This window comes from Adiantum capillus-veneris, chromosome 2 (assembly GCF_014529385.1).
Source record: "Adiantum capillus-veneris isolate H3 chromosome 2, ASM1452938v2, whole genome shotgun sequence".
In the NCBI taxonomy this organism is placed as follows: Eukaryota; Viridiplantae; Streptophyta; class Polypodiopsida; order Polypodiales; family Pteridaceae; genus Adiantum; species Adiantum capillus-veneris.
Window position 1 is genome coordinate 173778015 of NC_140932.1, and position 24404 is coordinate 173802418.

A 24404-nucleotide genomic window follows, 5' to 3' on the forward strand; every position below is an offset into this window, starting at 1 on the left:
GTTGGATTTGCATCACAAAGCCAAGAGTTGTTGGTGTATGCCTCCCTTCTCACAAGCTTGGAGTAGGTGATAAGCTTTCCATTAAAGCTTGAGAAGAGAGAGAGAGAGTCTTCTTACTCCACACATAGACCAATGTGAGTGTGTAATGCAATAATGCCTTGAGAAAATCAACCCCCTCTCTCTCTTGGTCGACCCATCTTGCTATTTGCTCATGCAGACACCCCATTGGACCTCCTCAGGCTTAGCCAATAGGATTTCAGGAGCATAAGTGATAGCCTTCTGACATGTGTCCCCCTTTCCCCTTTTGTGGGAGCTTTAGGTAATTAATTAATGCAACTAAATTCTCATTGGATCCCTTTGTCTCCTGGCCAATAGGAATCAGGCAACCCATTGGGCTGTTGAATGCTCATTGGACCCCTTGGGAGACTGTCCAATAGTCTCCTAGAGAGCTTAATTTCCATTGGTTCTTTGATTAAGTGTTTTTAAATTAATTAAATTAGATTTATTCTAGCCTAATTCTCAGTGGTCCACCTCCAAGGTCATCCAATAGGATTTGAGTACACCTTGTGGGCATCTAGGCTAGGGAGCTGACATGTGTCCCTCGTTTCCTTTGTGTAAAGGGAGCTTGTGTGTGTGTGTGTGTGTGTGTGTGTGAGAGAGAGAGAGAGAGAGAGAGAGAGAGAGTTTCTCTCTCATCTCCCACAACTAGGGCTCGCCCCCTCCTATGTAGGGATGCATGAAGACTTTTGGGACTCACACAAAGCATCCAATTTTCCTAATGTTTGACCTTTGGACACAACCTTTGAATTTTGGAACCTTAGCATTTTGGAAGTCTTAATGGGTTGAACCTTAGGGTCTTTTAAGCCCGTTGTTGCACATTGCTCTTTTGCAGATGGCCCCCCCTTTGGATCCCTATTTTCCCTCCTTTGCATCCCTACTGTGGCAGCCGGTCTGCCAGCTTAACCAATATTCTAGCTTTTTCTCCCCTGGCACTTCCCCATATTAAATGATCAGTTTAACATGAGAAAATCATTTAGGATAATTAGATATTAGTTATTATGACATCCTTACATAGGCTTTTTACATTTTATTTTGGACAAGAGTGCTATCACACACATTTTCTTAATCCCAAATATCAGAGAGAGAGAGAGAGAGAGAGAGAGAGAGAGAGAGAGAGAGAGAGAGAGAGAGAGAGAGAGAGAGAGAGAGAGAGAGAGAGGGGTCCTAGTTCAATTAGTATGCAAGTAAGGAGCGTGGACGATCATCCCCATATAAAGAAGGTTTCCCTCATCCATCAAGTGGTTAGTTATGTGTTTGCAAACCCTCAAATACAACATGAATATCCATGTTGGAGCTTAAGTCATGTGGGATTTCATAGAAATTGGCTCTAACCATAGGTATTGTAATGGGTCATTACAACAAAAATTGATCCCCTGAAAATCTCTAGGCAAAGGTGTAGGGGAAAATCAAAGTTCTTTGTCTTCCCTCACCAATCCTCGGGCCCCCTCTATAAAACGTGTGTTTGTGGGGTAATTAAAAAACCCCTTTTACCAGACTAAGTCTGGGAGAACAGGAAAGACTTATTCCACCTGGTAAGAATCAGTACGAATATGATGCAGCAAGAGAACTAGGTGGTAATGAATTTTTTGGAGTTTGTCCCACATTCCCCCACATTGCTATATAATCTTTTGGCTAAAGAGTCTGAGCTCCCAAGGTTATTTCCAACACTATATCCAACATACCTTGAACCTTCACATCAACAATGTTAAATCAAGATTTTTAATCAGCTCAGAGAGTGGTATTAGGAAGCCACCACCGAATGGAGTGCTTGGAAGCAAGTGTTGATCAATGCCTTGAAGAAAGATCTGGTTTCTAATCTCATTCAAGCAGTTCATAATTTTCAGATCAAGATGGCCAGTGGAAGGTGTAGCTCCAATGACTGATCAAGATTACAAATGAACTCCTACAACTAACAGTAGAAGCCTCTAAGATTCCTGAGAAGGAACTTGCCAACAAAGCATCCTCTGAATCCCAGTCCACAGAGATGGCTAAAATCTTGTTTAAGGCTAGAATCAAATGCAATTTAGCCACTACCTCAAGGGTGGATTCATACTACCTCATTATCATAAATTGGTTTGAGCCCGCCTGACCAGAGGTAAGAGAACCTTATATGACCCCGACACAAAGATGTGGAATGCACTAATGCCATATGAATCTAAAATGAAGACAATTAGAAAAGTTCAGCTAGAGCAAGAGGCATTGTATTGCCTAATTTAGAAGGAGAATACGGGTCCTAGTCCCAGCGCTTCAGAACCATACAAAGTATTATATAAACCTCCAAAGAAGAGGCACCATACAAGAAGAAGCGTGTTGGATGGACTGACATTGTTGACTGCTCACTAGCAAATTTTGGTGTACATCCAAATCTAAGAAAGTGTAGAAGGAATGTAACCATTGGAAATAGCTACCAGACTTAGGTGCCTAGGATGGTAATTACCAGAGACAATTACTGGGGTAACTGACACAGTGAACAGTCAGTCAGAGAGCCATAAATAGGGCCCATTACTTCATTTACAGGGACAGAGTACCGAATCCCTAATTCTCCAATCTTGAGCCTAGTGTTAAGAGCTATTCATACTTTGTAACTCTCATTAAGGTGAAGGCTTACTTGTCTCACTGACTACATTTGTATACAATCATTTGATCTGAATAATACAATTCCATTTTTAGTTCCTAGTTTTATTGTCAATCTCTTTTCAGTTCCAGTCTTATTTTTTAGGTACTGTCTGGTCTGATATGAAGTCTTTTGTCTGGTTTGAACTAACTTTAACCACCAACTTGGAATAGCTGTCTGAAAGTGTCCAGCTCATTCCACTCTGCATGAGGTAGGGATTCCACCAAATGTGACCAAAACTCAGTCCGTTGTCGTGTTGTGGCACGGACATAGTGGGAATGAATGCTAGGAGATTTATTTTGTGACTTTTTAGATATACATAAGCATATTTCTCATAATGTACATAAACATATCTAATATAATTATAAGCTTTCTATCTCATCCCATTATTTATCTCAATACTAACATATTCTTACTTTACTGTTACTAAAGTATTATGGGAAAAAAGCGTCAATAGATGCGCCTCTTTAACTTGTGTAAAAAAACAATGGTTATTTCTTTTTACTATCCCATTATCACGTCAAACTCTAGCTAGATCCTATAACTAGTGTAATTTTCAATATATATATATATTCTATGTATTTTTTATATTTTTCTTATATTTCTTTTTTAATAGCTACAAGGAAGGATTCAAATCCTAGTGGGACACTAGCTTGCATGATTTTCAAAGATACACCTATTTTAATGCATTGTTGCAAAGATGCTTACAAAACGTTGTTAAGGAGCAATGTCACGCTTTCATATTGCATGAGGTTTCCATTGGAATCAAATGAAAGTTTATGCTAAGGGGATCACAAGAAGACTTTTGCTGCCAAAAAGATATCTTATTTTGATAATTTTTTAACACATGGTTCTGATCCAAATTGAAAAAAGTATATAAAATGGGGTCGTAGCTATGAGCTGAATTTTTTGCTCCTATTTTTATTTTTTTGTTTGGAGCTACGGTTGAGGAGATATGCTCAAAATGGTGGACCCCAGTCTACCCACATCATGCAAGATGGCCCATTTCAAACTTTGACGGTTCCTATTCACACTGGCTCCTCTCTTTCTTGTGTAACCCTTGGGGGTTCCTTCACCTATAAAAGGGGACCTCTTCTTCCTTGAAAACCATTCCCTTAGGGAGTGAGAGGATTAATGGTTATGAGGAGGTAGCAAAGGATTCACTCCATGAAGTGTGATGTTTGGTGGTGAATACTTAAAGTGCAGCCATAGAAGAGTCTCTCACCCTCTCATGTACACATAGAACTCTTAAAATAAGACAAAGATGAAAACATCCAAGCTTTGATCATATCTAATCAAGGGTAGGATGAAAGGATTTATTGATGCAATTATAGCGGCTAATCTTTGTCTTCCAAACAAACCCCGAATTGTTCTTTGAAAGTGTAATTTCATACTCACAAAGATGTATATATTTTGCCGAGTGATTGGAATGAGTTGTGTGTATAAGTCTTCACGATTCATAATCAAACAAGACTCACCCTCTAGAGAAAAATAAATGTGTGCACATCTAATGAGCTAGAATAAGCCAGGAATGGCAAAATAATGGGGAGTAGAGAAAGAAGAATCTATTTTAGTCTTTCAGGTACAAACAGAAATACAATTCTTTGTTGGAAGTGAATTTTTCGACTTAAACACACATTAACCCTAAGAGATTGTACATTATGGAAAGGGTGAAAGTTGGCATCGTGTGGGTTATTCATTTAAGATAATATAAGCATATAGAAAAGGATCTACTTATGGCCGGTAGGCTGGAGATAGAGATAGAGGCTTATGTAGAGATAGATAGGTGATTATGGAGCAAGATAGTTGGAGAGATAGATTAGAAAAGAATGTAAGGGAGAGAGAGATAGATTTGGTTAGAGAAGGAGATAAAGTTGGAGATATAGGTTGGATTAGAGATGGAAAAGAAAACAACAAAAAACCAAAAAAAACTCAAAGTAAAACACATCTTATTTGACAAACCCTTCGGGAGTTATTTGCCATTTTGATGGAGAGAGAAAAAGAGGAAAGACTTCAAGCTTTGATTGATGCACCAAGTTCAAGTCCTTCTTTGATTAGAGTTGATCTTCGAAAGATTGCTTACAAGATTAACTAGTCTTCCTTCACCTATAAAAGGGGACCTCTTCTTCCTTGAAAACCATTCCCTTAGGGAGTGAGAGGATTAATGGTTAATTATACTTAGCCATAAACATAAGCCTAAGCTTACACTTGCTTCTTGAGGAAGAAGAGGTCCCCTTTTATAGGTGAAGGAACCATTCCCTTAGGGAGTGAGAGGATTAATGGTTAATTATACTTAGCCATAAACATAAGCCTAAGCTTACACTTGCTTCTTGAGGAAGACTAGTTAATCTTGTAAGCAATCTTTCAAAGATCAACTCTAATCAAAGAAGGACTTGAACTTGGTGCATCAATCAAAGCTTGAAGTCTTTCCTCTTCTTCTCTCTCCATCAAAATGGCAAATAACTCCCGAAGGGTTTGTCAAATAAGATGTGTTTTACTTTGAGGTTTTTTTGGTTTTTTGTTGTTTTCTTTTCTATCTCTAATCCAGCTTTATCTCCTTCTCTAACCAAATCTATCTCTCTCCCCCTTACATTCTTTGCTAATCTATCTCTCCAACTATCTTGCTCCATAATCACCTATCTATCTCTACATAAGCCTCTATCTCTATCTCTAGCTGGCCATAAGCAGATCCTTTTCTATATGCTTATATTATCTTAAATGAATAACCCACACGATGCCAACTTTCACCCTTTCCATAATGTACAATCTCTTAGGGTTAATGTGTGTTTAAGTCGAAAAATTCACTTCCAACAAAGAATTGTATTTCTGTTTGTATCTGAAAGACTAAAATAGATTCTTCTCTCTCTCCTCCCCATTATTTTTCCATTCCTGGTTTATTCTAGCTCATTAGATGTGCACACATTTATTTTTCTCTAGAGGGTGAGTCTTCTTTGATTATGAATCGTGAAGACTTATACACACAACTCATTCCAATCACTCGGCAAAATATATATATCTTTGTGAGTACGAAATTACACTTTCAAAGAACAATTCGGGGTTTGTTTGGAAGACAAAGATTAGCCACTATAACTGCATCAATAAATCCTTTCATCCTACCCTTGATTAGATATGATCAAAGCTTGGATGTTTTCATCTTTGTCTTATTTTAAGAGTCTATGTGTACATGAGAGGGTGAGAGACTCTTCTATGGCTGCACTTTAAGTATTCACCACCAAACATCACACTTCATGGAGTGAATCCTTTGCTACCTCCTCATAAGCTCTCATAGCCAGAGGTCCAGTAACTTCTTGGCAAGCACGTCAACTTCTCGACACAATGCACTCGCATGGTTGGGCGTATAAATATTCAGAAAACCCACAAGGCAGCCATGTATCTACATAGTGACACATTGGGCCCTGCCTGGCACACTGATGCCTCTGCCCACAATGGCCTATTGGTATGAATTTGCAATAATCATACATATACCTCGCTGAATACCACCAAGCCCAAAAGTAGTTAAGCAAAACCTCTCATAGCGACCATGCAAGATCTATCCCCAACGCTTGATGTTCCACAAGTGATGCTCCTGGAGCATAAGCATATCAATCACTCCACCCACAAGGCATCTTTGGAGCTCTTGAGTCTAACCTGTGGCATAGAAATTGAGACCCACCTAACCCCTGCACATTCCATGAGACTATCCTCATGGGATCAGTGAGAAAAGGCTAATGGTGCCATCACAACCAAACTCGCAATCTTCGAGGCAAGCTTGGATGGGGAGTAATCTGCATTTGAGCGACCTAGAGAAAGTTTTATCTGGAGTGTTTGTCAGTTACACCCATACCCAAGCTAGGCGTGCAATCCGTAGAGCTGCAAGAGTCCTCGTGAGCATATGCATAGCATGGTGCACTCTGTGTGTTTGCAAAAAATTGTACCACAATGTGTCTACATCCTGTTGTATCTAGTGGTGTCACAGAGAGCTTGGCCAATGTCCACAAAGTCTGTATCAAATTTGTCACCCCCAAGCCTCCCGTGTGGTGAGAGAACTCAAGAGCCTGAACATGAAGCCATTTCAACATTGTATGCATAGTCCAGTTAGTCTGATCCCTGCCACATAGTGGAAAGGAGAAACCAACCAATATGTCTAGGGTTTATGCCCCTCCAACTGCCAAAAATAGTACACGGACTCTGAAGCAAGCCGCCTCAAGGTCGAGAGAAGAGTTGCAGATGAATCGTGTGAAGTTGTAGTCAAAGAAGTCCTAACGGCCACGGATGTTAAAGATGGTCAGTCCACAAGGGACTGCGGCAGAAGGGGACGCCTACACCAACAAGGGCGTCCGTAGGTAAGGCTGCTCCTCTCGCTCCAAGCGGCTCATGGCAAATGCATTGCCAAGAGACCTCTGAGCTTCCAAACAATGACCTGTCCCCAGGATCGACGCGAGATATGGGAGGGAATATGCGATGGAGCGGGGGGGCTAGCGAGAGAGATGGGAGAGGCAGAGGGGGCGAGGTGGTGGTGGAGGCAGAGGGGTGGGGACAATAGGTGGGCGGGGTGGCTGTCGATGGTGAAGCTGAGGTGGAAAGGGTATCTATCGGCTCATCTTGCCGTAGAGGGTCGAAACGGTTCCTGTGGGAACCCACTGCTGCTACCTTGGTGCAGACCGACCACCAAGGGTGTCAAACTGACATGGCGGTCCCTGGCAAAGTTGACCACGAGCTTGCTGCCAGCCCTCCGGGCAGCCCTCCTTTGCCTAGACACCTGCCTCGGAGGCAGTACCCATTTATGCTCCTTGCATCTCTGCATGTTGAGCCTTGCTAGCCTTGATGGGCTGGGTGTGTGTCGCGGATCGGGTCCTCCTCCATGGATAGGCCTTGGCAAGATGACCCATCTGTCTGCAAATAAAGCACTAATTGGGAGGCCCAAATACTCCACATTCTGACAGAGCCAACCACCACTCACCCGAGGTAGTAAAACGACCTTTGAGAGGGTGTGGGTGTCTCAAACCAGAACACATACTGAAGGTATGCATGCTACCCTAGCAGCAACGGAAGTTGTTGTGTGTGGTGTCTCCAATATGATCCCAACCTTGGAAAGTAGCAAGAGTTACTCTCTCCTCAGGCCAGGGAAACAAACCAAAATGGGTAGGTCTACCTCCTCAACAAGATCATCGGTAGCCGAATCGATGCCCAATTTGGAATTTTTTTACCATGAAAGTATAAAATGGTTTACATAGAAACCTAACTTGAAGGATCAAAAGGCGTCCCTGTCAAAAATGATCTATGGCTGCTTAGATGGCTAGGGGGCTCATTGCAATGACCTTGGATGCCACCTCAAAAGTCTCAAACTCTATCTGATAGTAGTCACACCCCGAGAACTTGAACGTCTACGATCTTTCTTACCTCTACTAAAAGATGAGCTTGGAGGAGGTCACACACCTCTCCTTTGCTAGGTCAGGTGCTGATTATCTTTTGTAGATAACAGAGGTGGCCTGAAGGTGCACCACCTTTGCCTCTAAGCTCGCTTGCTCTATTGGAAAAAGAGCAAGTCGGATGGTTGGTTCTGCAGAGCCGGGCGAGGGGGCTTCAATCGAGTCCCTCTATGGCGGAGCAGAATCCTCCATCTATGTTTGTTGTTGTGACAACGAACGAAGAAAGGAAGAACGTGAAGGATGTGGGTCAGAAGGAGGATAATGGCCCACCAACTCCTCCAAAGGAGAAGAAGGGAGAGCATCATGGGGGGGGAGGGGGACATCAACGAGTGTCATCCCCAATAGTGATCTATCTTTAAGTGTCTCATACAAAACTATGCACCAATGAGCTCATAAATAGACACAACTGTGTTTAGAAATAATAAATGATTTCATCTTGAGAGACCACAATATCAACCTAGATAACAATTGCAGGAGACGTTATTACTTCGTTAGCGTAGTGGGCATTTCCCAGTCCTCGGCCTGTCATTAGCCCACGTGGCTCCAGCGCCATCAAATGCCCATGTGGCTCCAGTGCCGTCAACAGCCCACGTGGCTCCAGCACCGTCAACAGCCAAGCACAGCGCTCAAGAGCTCTAAAAAAAACAGTGCCATCAAAAGCCCAGTGCAACGCTCAAAAGCTTAAAAAAAACAGCGCCGTCAACAGCCCAGCGCTCAAAAGCTCTTAAAAAAAGGCCTGTCATTACCGCAGAAAAGCTCTACAAAAAACTACGCCGTCAGAAGCTACCAAGTGAATAAAATAAAAACATCATTCTGCGTTGCTCTCACGAGCAATTCGATCTTCTCCACAAGCAGTTCGCACGTTCCCATGAGTAAGCAATCTTTACTTCGTTGCTCCCAAGAGCAATTCGGTCGTCTCCATAAGCAGTTCACAGGTTCCAGAAGTAAGCAGTTCGCAGGAGCAAATTCGATCTTCTCCACAAGCAGTTTGCAGGTTCCAGAAGTAATCAGCTTCAAGCTTTGTCTACAGGTTTGTCTCTGGCCACTGTATGAGAGAGAGAGAGAGAGAGAGAGAGAGAGAGAGAGAGAGAGAGAGAAGGCTATGAAGCTAGTAGCATCTTTTGACGCTCCTCCTTTCAACCAAAGCCATCATCGCAGCACGTTAAAATTTTTGCACACACATACTCACAAGAGTAATTGATACACGAGACTGTGACTTCTTTGTAGCTAGTACTGCAGGAAGCAAACAAGCATTGCTACATGTGGATCTATAGATTGCCCTTCTCTTTCCATGCTTTTCTTATGTGCTCCAAAATAGCTCGCATTTACCCTACGCTTAAGCAACTTATTAGGAGGTTAATTAGCAGCTTCTACTCACATATGAAGTCATATAAGAGAAAGCAATGGAGACAAAAGTTAGAAGTACTTGTTTGCATAGAGCTTTAATGGAACCATTGCGCAGCTAGCTGTTGTACTGACACCTTATGCCTGTTCACATGAAAGCAAAGAGCCATGAAGAAAAGCCTTGCCTCGTCGACATGGTGAGAGCATTCTTCAATATCATAGATTCTGTAGGCCAAGCTCCTCCCTATTCATTCAGTAGTAGAAGGTCGACAATGTCAGTACTGTTTGCCTCTTCGGCATATTGGAATCGACCTTCTTTTGCAGTAAAGCCTTTGCGCCTTCCCCACGTAGCAATCATAGCAGCTTTGTGTGTAACAAGACCCTGTGGCTAGTTGAACAGTATGTCCAGCTTCAAGTACCTTACTCAGCTCGTTTCTGCAGGTGCAACTAGTTATGGTCTAACTCTACTGTGTTTCATTGCAAACAGATCAAGAGAACCTTGGACACATCTCCTCTACATTTGCAATGGCGACATATTCCAACGTGCGGTGAGTAAGAAGTGCCACATTCTAGTCTTGAACACTGAGAACATAGTAAAAATAACACACCGAAAATTGCATGCTGCCGTGGGAATGGCATGTTCCCTCGTATTATAAAAATTGGGGAGGGCTATGCAAACTCCCCCGTGCAAGGACACCAACACGTTTTCTTTTTTTTCTATAACATAAGAATGAAAGAACACACAAAATAATGAGATTACTCTCAGAACCTTCAACATTGTGCTATTACTTTTCTAATGCTTCGTACTTATTCTTTGCAAGGGACATTCGGGAAATCAGCTATCGCTTGCCTCTTCCCAGCTTGAAATCCCACAGCAGCACAATCCAGCACCAAGTACATGGTTGTTTCAAATGCCTGCATTGTTCGTTGCTTAGACGTGACTAGTAGATATCACAAGGTTTTCATCGCATTGAATCATTCAGATTGAGTCCGACTTAAGCCTTGAATGGAACATCACCGAAAGCGTAGGATACACCCCAGCAGATCGAATGCAAGACATCGCACTTCAATCAAGAAGAAGGCTAGATTTCTACCATGCTCACAATCATGGATTGATATCATCAATATAGTCTACCGATGGAGTTTAGACGTTGCAACGATATTCAGACCTTTAAGCATATGCTTTGTTTGTGGTGTAGTTTTCATCCAAAGAAGCGTCTCTTTTGATTGTACTCGAGCTCCAGACGAGACTTCGACTGCAATGTTTGCTAGCAGTCTATTGGTATCCAGCTTAGAGGCTACATGAATAGAAACGCAATGGGTGCAGTGCTCCACCTGTGAGAACTCAAGTTCACGTCGCAGATATTGTGTGCCCTTACTTCCAGACTTCACAAGAAGAATATTGAACGGAGATTAGCTTCACATACAGCTATTGAGTGTCATTGACATATCTGTCAATTCCATCTCAACAGTGACAACAATTGCACGAGGTACACTAAACAGACGTTCAATATTAGATAACCCTCTGCTATCATGGAGTAAAGAGCATAGAACAACCTTCACATAGCAAGATCTAGCTACATCACAAGTGGCATACATACTTGCATTCAATCTCGAGAAAAACTTCGTACTATAGAAGTACATGTCGATGGTTGAACGGCCGATAAGAAGCTTGGCCTCTGCATACTAAGTCAAGATAGCGTGAGAAAGATCATTCAACAACAACAAGACAACGCACCGTTTGCACTAATGGCGCAGCTTGACACAAGTTTGATGTTTGGTATCATCGAAAACAACGTTGAACCAGCCAGGAGAAGAGCATTCACCGCTAGCGATACTTACGAATTTGCTTCTCTGCAGCTCTGTGGCCATCAACAATTGCGTACGAGAACAGTTGCTTTCAAGCTCAACGGCATGCCTGCCCCATCAAGCTCTGCAAACGACATCACAATAGAGACAACAGCGTTTCCATTCCTATTCCCTTTTGGAAAAGGCCAGTATGATGGTAAATTCAACTTCAGTATATATGTAAAGATCCATGCATCGACCGTTCTCCGTTGACACCCTGTACAAGCCATACCTGCTCATAATGTACCAACTAAAGCAGGCACTTATGTTGGCTAGCAATACACACACGAGCTTGTTGCAAAAGGACATTGACAACTACAAGAGGGCCAATCGTACAGCAACTGACGAAGATACTATGAGGCATGTGCTTCGATACAGCACCCCGTCCACCATGCCAGGCTCTTGCTCGTGGCACTGCAAGAACCTAAAGGACTTGATAGCAATCGTGAATGAATGGGGAATGCCTGATTTCTTCTTGACTTTCACTGCCGATGAGGTCACAGACACAAGATGGCCTGAGATTGACACAATTGAGCTAATTGTGCATCAGTTAAATGCCTCCTTCACTTGGACAGACTTTCCAGTCGAATGCGCCCTCACCTTCCACTCTAAGTTCCACATGCTTATGTCCAAATATATACTTGCGAAAGGTGTGTTGGCCCGTGTGCAACACACTTGGTTAGATATGAGGTTCAAAATAGAGGACCATTGCATGCTCATGTCATACTGTGGATGCATGAAGAAGACAAAGAGCAACTATCTGCTGAAATAGCTGCATACATCCCGACGGAAACTAGCTCTGTGGTTTCGCCAAAAATAAGCCGGCTCCGAGAACTCGTACTCAGGAAACAACTTCACAAGTGCCGTACCAGTTGTTACCATGGTCAAAGAGATGGAATATGTAAACATGGGTTTCCATTTCATGTGCAGCCAAATCCAAACCCAGTCTTCAATGAACAAAATCATAGATGGCACTACTTCAGGCCGCGACATGAAGACAGAAATGTCGTACCGTACCACCCTACACTGCTCTTGCTATGGGGTGCACATATGAATATACAGCGGGTCACTAATTCATCGTTGTCCCACTACCTCTTGAAGTATGCACTCAAAACTGAAGCAATGGGCCATCTCAACATCCACTCAGAAGATGCAGAGCGCTTAGGCCTAGGTGGCGTCGACACCATAAAATTGAAGCTGATCTCAACCTCTTTACTGTCGAAACCTATCTCAGCAACTGAAGTGGCATTAAATTGTTTGCAAATCCCAATCATTTCAAAGAGCGATAGCGTCCAATACGTTGGCTCATCGCCCCCGACACTACGACAACAAATCATTTCTCACAACAATGATGTCGTGCTGCACCCTGTTGATCTATATTGCGCACGACCACGAATTCTGGATTTACGACTTCCACAAGAACTACATAGTGATGAAGGGAAAAAAGTCTTTCAGAGGAGAATACCTACGGCCAATTGCTACAACGACAACGTCGATTGGTCGGTTTCATAGACTTTCACCCAGGGAATCATCCGGAGGCTTTCTTTTACAACGTGTTGCTAAAGAGCATCGCCTTCAAAAATGAATCCCAACTGCTCTCACCTGAGAACACGTCCAGGTCATACTATCTTGAGTGCAAACTTAGAAATTTGATACTGACAGATGAGGACCTTAAGATGTACATCACAGAGTACACACTGCAAAATATGCTCACGACAGATCAAACACACCAATTTCACAACATGATACTACAAAAGACATCCTCAACAAAGGCTCCCTCATTTCAATCTCCAGATGTGCAAACAGACTACGAGCAACAGGACACGTCATCTCGTATCTCTGCACTTCTAAATGAGTTTCAAAATGTATAAAACGCGTCACTGACAACTGAACAAGCAGAGATCTACAAGAAGCTCACAGCCTCAAAGGGTGGACTGTATGTGATCACAGGCACTCCTGGGAGTGGCAAAAGCTTCCTCATAAGATATATCACAAGCCAACTCATAATGCAAGGAAAATTGTCACACTCGCTGCTTCGATCGGTGGAGCAGCCACGAGGTTAAGTAGCATCGCAACAACTGTCCATTACCAATTCAAGATACCAATGCGCACACAACAGTATCCCCTGTCAATCTCCGAAACTGATGATAGATACGTGAGTATTAAAGAAGCAAACGCGATTATCATAGATGAGATTTCTATGTTAACAAAGCAAACTTTCGATCTCATAGTACGACAAATTGTGAATGTTACCAACGGCACACTACTAGACCCATTCAAAGATAAAAAGGTCTTCCTGTTCAATGATTTAGCACAATTGCCACCGGTATGCGGGCATCAAAGTGATTAGTGCTAGTCTTGCAACATCACAAGCTCCACTTATTGGTCCTCTGTTACTATATACTTATGTTTTTCTCAGTGCGCCATGCAAAATATATCTCTTTCACAGAGTTCCTCAATACAATAAGAGTCAGGATCCCCACAAAGAAAGAGATTGACGATGCGCTCGGTGACCGCATCATAAAGCAGGATGAAATAGAGCAACACATGGATAGGAACATGACAATCATTTGCACACACAAGACTTGGAACGCTTTCGTTGCCATAGTCACATCATCCAAATTGGCCTCAAGACGAATGCACACAACGTCCCTGAGCTCCAAGCATGGCTTCAAGATCCCGACTTCCACGCAATTGACAGAATAGCAAAAGGAGCAAAGGCGGTGATAACAGAGAACATAGACTTAACAATTGGAGCAGCCAATGGATCATTATGTCGCGTAGACGAAATCCCCTAAGATGAAGATGGCGGCGTCAAAGCTATCAAAGTGACACTGGACACATCCAAATAGGAAATTACACTTTGAGGGTCAAAGCATAGCAGGCGGACATTCAATGGGCACTGGTACCATAGGTCCACATTCCCAATAGCTCTCGCCTATGCTATGACTGAACACAAGTCTCAAGGTGCAACAATCAACACAAAGGTCTTGCTCATTGTAAAAGAAGTTTTTGCCCCTGGCCTTCTATATGTGATGCTACCGCGCGTCACTGAGCAAACCCGGCTACATTTACTGCAGCTCCCTACGCCAGAGATGTTCACACCATCTAGGATTTTGACCATCTAAACGTGAAAGTTTTCCTTCCCCCTCTTCAGTATCAGTTCCTCTTTGTATTAAATTGATTGAATCGCCTTGTATCTGCCTTGTATGTAAAACAGAAATTTTTGTTCAACTGCTTATATTTTCGTCTGTCAACTTGTCATGTTCAATATGTTACATTGCTGAGACATCTTCTCTATCACCTCTGCTCACTCTGATCCACCTTTTGCAAATTTACTGCTCTTCCCTTCCTCACTTCATTCATTTGTGTTTAAACATTTATCGGATCTTATGCTTCAGAAATACTGTAAGATATCATCAAAATAATTATTTCTATGTGCAGGAAACTGAATCAAAAAATGGATCACAACATGGTACATTCTGCACGCTTGTCTGATCTTGCAGCTGCCTATATGTACACATGCAAATTAATCACTCATCTTACTGTACAACTCTTCAAGCAATACACGAACAATGCAAAGGAAACGCAACACATGATACAACCTAAGAAATTTTACCTCACGACTAAGCAGATGAGATTGGCTAAGTCAGCAGGTGAGAAACCCCATGCGTACATTGAGGGGTTCCATACTTTTCAAGAGCGTCGCAACTTCATGAATAAGTGCGACGCAAGATATAAAGCTCTGAACCAAACGATGGCCACACCAAACATAGACAGGATGACAACAGGTACTATTAGAAAAGAAAAATCTATTACCTTCTGTCTGTCATGCTAACCAGCTTGCTCCTACATCCTGCAGGTCTCATTAAGCAAATACTTGAAGAGCTTGATATCTAGTACGAGGATGATGAGAGTATGCTACGTAATGTTGAAGCACAACAACTCCTCGACACAAAAACCGAAGGAATTACATTGTATACAATAAAGCAGCTGCAGTTTGGGTACAACATTGATTTGGCTGAACTTTCAAAAGCTACTCAAGAAAACTGTGCCGCTATCTTGGCGAATTTCATGACTTCGGCAAACCACACGCACGACGCAACTAATCCACCTATCACAATCCAGAAGGTAGCATGGCACTACAACGAACACAAGTAAGTTACGGCCAACTAGCCTCCCCAAACGAGCCAGCTGCAATAGACCAAGGCAAGTATGGATAACAAGTATCACTACCTTCCATTCATTTCTCTGTAGCACCGTCATTTTTTTTCTGACCTAACCAATCTGCATGGACTATAGATCTAGACACTCATCAACAACCAGAGACAAGCATCGGTCTTCCACCCCAGAAAAAGCAACGTTGCGGGAAGAATACATAGTCTACAATATACGATGCACGAAAAACGATAGCAGATGTATCGGAGTTACAAACAACATCCATAAACGCGTTGGCCAGCACAAACGCAATCCTAGAGAATTCGAGCGGGCATGCATACACATAGTCCTTTCGAGGACAATTTTGAAATTACTCTTTAGCAATTAGTACCAATATACATAAAGCTAGAAACTTAGAACAATTCTATATTAAACAACGGAAAACAACAACTGCATTAGGTTATAACGTTTGTTATGGACATCCACCAAGGTTGAGAAAATATTATTTTTTGAAAAAACACAAGAAAATATAGCTGCAAACTTCTGTCATCTTTATTTCATTGTTTTGTTCACTGTCTTTGTCACATAACTTTAATCATTGGCTACAACAATGTCTTTTTATTTCCGTTCAAACTATTATCGACATGACAACTTATCGACTGATTCGATTTAAATGCTTTTTTCTTTTTTCCGTTCAGAATGGGTAGGCCAATTCCAACTGATCTGATTGAGTAGCGGACAGAATTTGAGACTGCAATGTATAAGTTGCAATACTACCTTTACCCAAATTTACAAGAGGGGCTGCTCAGACACTACATGTGTAAATGGAGTGAGTTCATTCCATTACCCCTTCAACCACCTACCCCATGGCATCTACATCACATCACTTGGAATACACTCGGTCGACAAATCACCATCGACATCGCCGTACTGGCTAATTGCTCCACAAAGCACCGTTGTATGTTGTTCGTGCAGATTGCGGACTTGCTCGGCCTACTCGAGACTATAGAATTAAATTACTCTAATGTGGTCCCCAACCACCTTCAGTCAACTAAACAATTCGTTTCACGCTACTTTCCTGACAACCAGTTAGCCACACGCGCAACTTTGAACATCATCTTACCGATATAGCCCTTTCTTCCTGCATCAAAAACTCCCACTGATATGTGTTGTTACGTAGTCCTCCTCCTCTTCTCCACAAAAGTTTTGTCCATTGCATAGTAAAGCAATCACTGCATGCTACATTCAAGGTCTTCCCAACTCTCGCTTGCTTAGTTCCGTTCTTGATTCATCAACAATTTTTTTGCATACTCTTTACATCAAATCGTTTCAGTGACTTATACTCATTTAGAGTAACAAGATTTGTGCAAAACAAATAACAAGCTCTCTCTCTCTCTCTCACCTTTCATTTCTACATTCTTCTTTATGGATGTATACTCTTGTTCAGTGCAACCATGAGAACAAAACAGTAAATACAATCTTGTATTTATGAGTGACTTCTACTCACTTAGGGTAACAAGATTTGTCAAAAACAAATAATAAGCGCACGCACGCTCTTTCTCTCTCTCTCTCATCTTTCACTTCTATGTTCTTGTTTACTAATGTATACTCTTGTTCAATGCTTTGATGAGAACAAAATAGTAATTACAATAGTGCCCTTACTCTCCATTCATTTCCATACGCATGCAGCTACCAAAGAGAAGCTCTCTCTCTAATTGCAATCGCCATGAAGGTTTGAACCGTTACACCAGTTTGTTATCCACTTGCGGTCATGCAGGCTAACGAAGCACTCTAGTTTTTTTAGGAAGAGTTGAAAATCAAACTTGCTTTAGAAATGTTTTGGAGGTTAATGAGGAGTATTTTGGAAATTTTTGGAGGCATTGAAGGGAATTTTAGGAATTATTGGGCAAATATGAGGGGTATTTTAGGAATCTTTGAAATTTGAGGGGTATTTTGGGCATTTCCACAAATTTCAGGGGTATTTCGGTAATTTTCTCAAACCTCAAGACATAAGCATTACATTCAAAACTAAGTAGCGTTTTAAATGATTAAATGAAACTAACCTCAAAGCAAAGCAGTGCAAATCTTCATGAACTATGCTAGCGGTGCAAATGCTTCTTCTCTGCTAGATGCATACATATGTAGATGCTTACCTCTCAGGTTGTTGCAGATGTTTACCCGCCACACCTGACTCTTTGATAATGCAGATTGTTACAATGTGCTAGCGGTCTTTTTATTCTTCTCCTGGCTGCAGTCTTCCGTGTAAAGAGCAGCATGGATGTACTTCCGGCTTCTTTGAATAATGCCTCGCAGCAAGCATATGTCTCAGAGCTTCTTTCGTTCAGTCTGGATAGGTTGCACAAGGTATGGTAAATCAAGCCAGCGATTTGTCTATCAGCTCTTGCTAGTCTTGTAATTGTTTGTGATAACATCAATCAATTTAAAACTGCATCGTAGGAGAAGAGATCTAGGGCTGTTTTTAAATCGAATTTTCTGTCAGGCAGTGCAGGGTTGTTTCTATACTCAATTGCTTGCTTTCTCTAGTCATTGAAAGCTGTGTAACTCATCATTTAGAGACCTTTCGTATAAGCATTCTGGGAGTTCTACAATCTTGTGCTTGAGTAATTAAAAGACGGAAACTTGCAGGGGAGTGTTAAAAACCAGAGAATAGAAATTGTAATTCTAGCTTTACAAGTGTACATTAAACTAATCTAATCGACTGTGCAATCATCTTAGTTTATACAGATCATATTGATGAACACTCAGTATATTTCACTGCTTACAACTATTTTTTTTGAACAAGCCAGGAACCTGAGCTCTTACGAGTTGATTCCGAAAAAATTCGGAGACAGATGCAAGATTTGGCAGTTGGGCATTACCGAGCTTTCATTGTGGCAGCCGAAGCTCTACACTCTATTGGGGAAGAGATGACATCGATCGATAAGCATTTGGAAACTCTGGTATGAATTTCTAGCTAGCTTTTGTTGTTTTTAGTGATTTTCTCAGTTGAACTAGTCAAATGGGCCAGTGAAGAACGTGAGTGAGTTTTGACAAATAGGATGGAACGATGGGGTCTTTTTATGTGTTACGGTAGCTCAAAGAAAAATATTGATTTCTTGGCAATTGGCATCATTGAGATCCAGTTTTTGACTTCTGTGTTGCAGACAGCTCCTTAAGTGTGGTAGCTTTGCATTTTTAGGTAATTTCTAATGTGTAAGACAACACTCATTATGTTCCACTTCATTTCATTGGTTGTAGATGAGAGGATGAAGTCTTCTTTTAAGACATTGGTCGTACTTACTAATCGGCAAGCAGAATCACTATTAGGTAATTTCTAATGTGTAAGACAACACTCATTATGTTCCACTTCATTTCATTGGTTGTAGATGAGAGGATGAAGTCTTCTTTTAAGACATTGGTCGTACTTACTAATTGGCAAGCAGAGAGGCTGCTATGGGTGAGCTTCAAATATAACTTCTATTGCATGGAAGGTGTCATGTTAATGGCTTTGATCGGTAAATCTACGGGACTGATCTGATTCTAAGGGCTTTGACACTAATTCTGGACTTTTCTTGACTGGGGTCTTGCTGCTTGTTGGATGCCTAACGATAGGTTGATCTGGTGCTGCCAAAAACGTTGTTATGATGGCTGATCTAAGGTCGCTTTGAGTGCGAAAGAGGGCTTGTGTCTTTGCAGATTAGGAGCTTGTGAAGAGCAGCAGAAACCCAAGGGCTTTGGCCTGCTGGGCGCCCCTCACCTTCACCCATCGCTCTGGCTGTAATACTCAGTTTCGGTGGTGTTTGTGGCATGTGCCTGGCAGCCCCCTCAGGGTGCCTTCACCATCTGCGTTGGCATTGCTGCATCTGATACAGCTTCCGATTCGAGATTCCCCATGCTGTTAGTCAACCTATGCCTCTCTGCTGCGTGTTGACGATTAGAGAGATTACTTGCCGTGAGGTACGGGTCAGCCTCTGCGGATTGAGAGTCATTTGGGAGCCTCAATCTGACTTGGATCTAGCCTTTTGACATTCGTCTACACTGGATCTACCATTGGATCAATGGCGACAACGGACTCTAGTGATTACTTAAGGGTTATACACTGTTTTTTTCTTGTTTCAGACTTCCGAAGGCTGTGCACGTAGAGATTCTACCCATTTTGGACCTTACAACCCTACGGTACAGTCCAGGAGGGGACAAGCATGCTGATTTTTTCTGGACAGCAACATTTACATCCCCTCGCAGGCGTGGTTTTGGGTGGGCAGCAGGTTGAAAGTTTGCCACTTTGCCTATTCTTTGGTTAGCCATTGGAAGAAACCATCTTGGGGTGGTCCATGCGGTCTATTGGTGACTGCTGCAGCTTGCAGTATCCTCGACATTAGCTTGATCATGTCTGTTGGGCATGTATCATGATAACTGACAATATTTTTTGGCAAGCCATACATGGATGTTGCAGGTGAGCTTTCTTAAGATGCTCTGCCTTGTTAACCTGACCTTTCTGTCTATCCATCGGAATTGGGGTGTGTCACAAAGTGATGACATGGCAGTATTGCCCGAACACACAGTGATGATGTGGCAGTAATTGTACAGGCTGGCTATATGGCAGCTGATGTGGCAGACAATACGGCTCCCCGTGAAATGCGTTGACATGCTGGTAGTACGGATGCCCGTAAAAAGCGTTGACAGGGTGTTGACGTGGTAGATTGTACGGAATTCCGCTTTTTGCGCTGATGCCTTTTCTGGCAGCTTTTGGAGCCAGTTGCTTTTTGGAACAAGTTGCTTCTGGGATTATTGCTTTTAGGAACCAATTGCTTTTGAGTTCAACTGCTTTTGGGGCTCTGCGTTTGGCATCGCTGGTAAGATTAAAAGTACCTAAGGGGCCTCACTCTTCAGAGTATCTGGACGCAGAATCTGAGCGCAGAGGACCCCTTCGGATTTGTACTTTGCTCAAGCATTAATATAATAAAGAAATGCCGAAAGGGGCGCGAGATTTTGGGGCCAACACCTCTGGGCACGGAACTATGCTGTGCTGTGTCGACTCAATTGTAAAGTGTGAGAAAGTTGTGAAGTTTTTTTAAAGTGAATCTCTTGTGTCGCGACAAATTCCAGACTTGGGGTGTCCAAGTTTGTGACAGTGGTATCAGAGCACGGCCAATTTCTATTCTACCGGGAAATCCGATCCTTTTTCTCGCGACACCCATGGATTTCGGCAAGAATCAAATGACTCCTCCCGTCACATCGGAAACGGGAGGTAGTACGGAGAATTCGAGTGGATTAGCAGATCACGAGTACGGGCCGTCTCAGCCTACACAGTATCAGCTTATGGAGATGCAATGTCAACAATAGGTTGATGATTGCGCAAAGCAGATACTTCAGTTTGCAAAGGATCCTCAATATGTTATATTTTTGACCCGGCACCCGATGGATGAGGTGCATTCCCATCGGCAGAAAGCCATCGATTCCTTGATAAAGTCAGCCCTCAAGAAACCTCCTGTCCCACGGATGTTTAGTGAAGATGAACTCGAGGACGTTGTTGAAAAACAAGTCAACCAATTGTTGGGGTCAAAGGAGAAGCAATTAAATAAACGTAACCAGGGAACTGACTTCCCTGGTTACTTGGGCCAAAAATCCTCTTTCGAGAATGCAAGAAAATAGAAGAAGCATGTACGCTTCGAAGGATTGTCCAGTTCATCCTGATCTTCTTTTGACAGCTCGGACAACTCATTCTCTTTTGACTCCAGTGATGAGGATAGAAAGGGCAAGAAACGATGAAAGGACCATAGGTTTTATTAAAAAAGGAAGCACTTTTACAGAGCCAATCAGTATGATCTTCTCGACGACAAGGGCAAAACGGCCAAGGAATTCAAAGAGGGAGGATAGGTGGTAGTAAAGTTTGAGTACTTTTTAGGGTTTCGAGATGCTCCCAAGGCTTTAGCCTTTATCCAACAGTTTGATATAGCATTTTTTGGAGGCCGCTATACAGAGCACTCCAAGGTTAGACGGGCATCATTTTTTTTGAAAGGCAATGCACGGACATGGTGGTTCACTCTTTTGTGAAGGAAAGAAGCACCGACAAAGTGGTTGAAATTTAAGAAACTCTTTATTTCTTCATGGCTCACACAAGAATACGAACGAGACGTGATTACTGACTGGAATCATATTCGGATGGTCAAGGTAGAACCTTTGGATACTTATTGTGAAAGATTTTTGGGATGTCTTCCTACCTGCTTCATCCTTTAAGAAGATCAGTTTCAAGGAGCAAATTGAGCGTTTTTGCTGTGGACTTCCTAAAGAGATCCGAGACTACTCTCTTGAAAAGAAGTTAGAGTCCATACATTTGTTGATAAGACATGCAAAGTGGGGATTTGCTTTACATTCGGGTAACTTGACTTACCCACCAGATGAACCTTCAACAAGTCATAACAGAAATAGACGACAGAGAGATACATGATCTCGACTGACAGAAGAACAGAGAGATGAATATTTCAAAGCAGGAAAATGTTTTGAATGTGGAGAACATGGACATATCTTTGCATGGTGCCCCAAGAAGGCACAATAATGAAAATGGTTGACAGATCAAAAATAGAATGGGGCGAGGAGATACTCGTTCCAGATTAGATATTAGATAGAAAATTATGGATGAACTAGCATTATTTCGCTTTATGAATAAGATAGGACTTTTTGAAGATGATTCTTGATAATCGACAATATTCTTTTGCAGGCCATACACCTTATAAATCTGATCGACTAATAAGAATGCCAACTCACAGCTTTTTACAGTCAATGTTGCCAACTTTGTGAGTCTATCAACAACGACCCAAATGGCATTATTGCCACAACCCACCAACCATAAAATCCATGCAAATACTCGCCATTTGGCAGCAGGGCTTTCTAATGGATGTTGCAAGCGAGCTTTCTTAAGGCGCTCTACTTGGTTGACCCGACATTGAGTGCACTTCTTCACATACTTGTCTGTGTAAGAGTGCATCCTTGGCCACTATAAATATTTTTTGACCGATGCTAAGGTTCTTTGGACGCCTGGTTGCCCCAACGTTAGGAACATCGTGACATCTGAACAAAATCCCTTGTTGAACCTCATCGAATTCCAGCGCACAAACTTTTCTACTTCAAAAAAAAGTCCATCTTTGATGAAATATTGTCTTTGTCTTGTCTCTTTAGCGCGACTCACTTACGTAAGTCTTTGGATCACACAAGCTTGTATGCAAGTCACGTCTTTCTCCCAAGCAAGTGTAGAATTTTCAAGTCCTGCTATATCTATACACTAATAAAAGGGGAAGGGATTCGGGTCCCTCCACCGGACACATGTCAAATGCTCTTCATGCCAGTAGCGGACAGTGACACACACACACACACACACACACACACACACACACACACACAGAGAGAGAGAGAGAGAGAGAGAGAGAGAGAGAGAGAGAGAGAGAGAGAGAGAGAGAGAGAGAGAGATGAATGAAATGTTATATTAACGTCTTCGAAAGGCCAAAATGACCTATGAGACCAAAAAGTTACAATTGGTGAATCTGTCACAAGACGGGTGAAGAGCGCGTGCAAGAGTGCGTGTGTGTGTGCAGCAATGGAGAAGAGAGGAGACACAGGTTTGGGTGGACTCCAAACACAATAGTGTTAGGGTTATGAGTCCTTATTCTTTTATGTAGAATGAATGGTCAGTGTTAGTTCTCGGTAGTCTCCGGCCGCCCAACACTTAGGCGCGGCACATTGGGCTTTACCACCCCAACAACCTCCCACTTAAAGGACAATGTGCCTTTAAGCTAGGGTAACAATGTATATATATACACAATACAGGTAGACAATGACCATGATCATCTACCCAATGCCCATGAGTGCTCGACAATGTGCAAACTGCTCTGAAGGTAAGCCCTTTGTTAGAAGATGAGCAGGGTTTTCAATGGTGTGAATCTTGGCAAGCTGCAATCGCTTTGTCCTCAAGCACCTCACGAATGGAGTGATACTTCACATCCACATGCTTTGTCTTTGCATGAAACACTGGATTCTTTGCCAATTGTATAGCACTTTGTCTATCACAATGTAACACAGGCATCTCAACATTGATTCCCAAGTCTCCCACCAGCCGACCACGCCTTATAGCTTCCTTGCAAGCTTCTGAAGCTGTAACATATTCAGCCTCTGTAGTAGACAAGGTAACACAATCTTGCAAACGAGATCGCCATGAAACTGCACCTCTAGTGAATTCAAAAACATAGCCTGAAGTGGACCTTCTCTTGTCCAAGTCTCCTGCATAATCTGCATCCGTGTAACCAATTACACATGCTTCCTTTCTTCCAAAGAAAATGCACATGTCTTTTGTACCATTCAAATATCGCATAACCCCTTTCACTGCCTCCCAATGTTTCTTGCCTGGATTTGACATATATCTGCTAACAACTCCCACTGCAAAAGCAATATCAGGACGTGTAGCAATCATAGCATACATCAAACTCCCAATTGCAGATGAATAAGGCACTTGTACCATTTCAGCCTTTTCCTCTTCAGACTTAGGGCAATCATTTTTAGAAAGTTTCTCATATGGAGGCAATGGAGTACTCAATGCCTTCCCTTTCTCCATATTGAAACGCTTGAGCACTTTAGCAATGTACTCAGATTGAGACAAATAGACCAATTTCTTGCATCTGTCTCGCTTAATGCGCATGCCAAGGATATGGCTTGCTTCACCCATGTCTTTCATTTCAAAGTTTGCATGTAACTCTGACTTCAAGGCTGAAATCTCATCCCTGCATTTCCCGACAATTAACATATCATCCACATAAAGGACCAAACTCAGCAAACTACCATCGTTAGCTCTCTTAGTGTAGAGGCAATGGTCCATATTGCTACGTTTGTAGCCTTGAGAGAGCATGAACGAGTAGAATTTACGATACCACTCCCTTGATGACTGTTTTAGACCATAAAGAGTC

The 24404-nt window shown here is 42.3% G+C and overlaps 1 protein-coding gene across 2 annotated transcripts in view; it reads left to right on the forward strand.

Annotated features, from left to right (window-relative positions):
- The first annotated feature begins 17479 nt into the window (after positions 1-17479).
- Positions 17480-24404, forward strand: part of LOC147464086 (conserved oligomeric Golgi complex component-related / COG complex component-like protein) — a 55852-nt gene continuing 48927 nt past the window's right edge. The window contains exons 1-3 of one of the 2 annotated variants that reach the window (XM_086492707.1): positions 17480-17613; positions 17708-17817; positions 18261-18413. In XM_086492707.1, the coding sequence (XP_086348833.1) occupies positions 17583-17613; positions 17708-17817; positions 18261-18413 (294 nt within the window). In that variant the 5' untranslated portion in view covers positions 17480-17582. Of the gene's footprint in view, positions 17614-17707; positions 17818-18260; positions 18414-18711; positions 18781-24404 lie in introns of those variants that run through there. The other variant, XM_086492716.1, reaches the window with a different exon arrangement.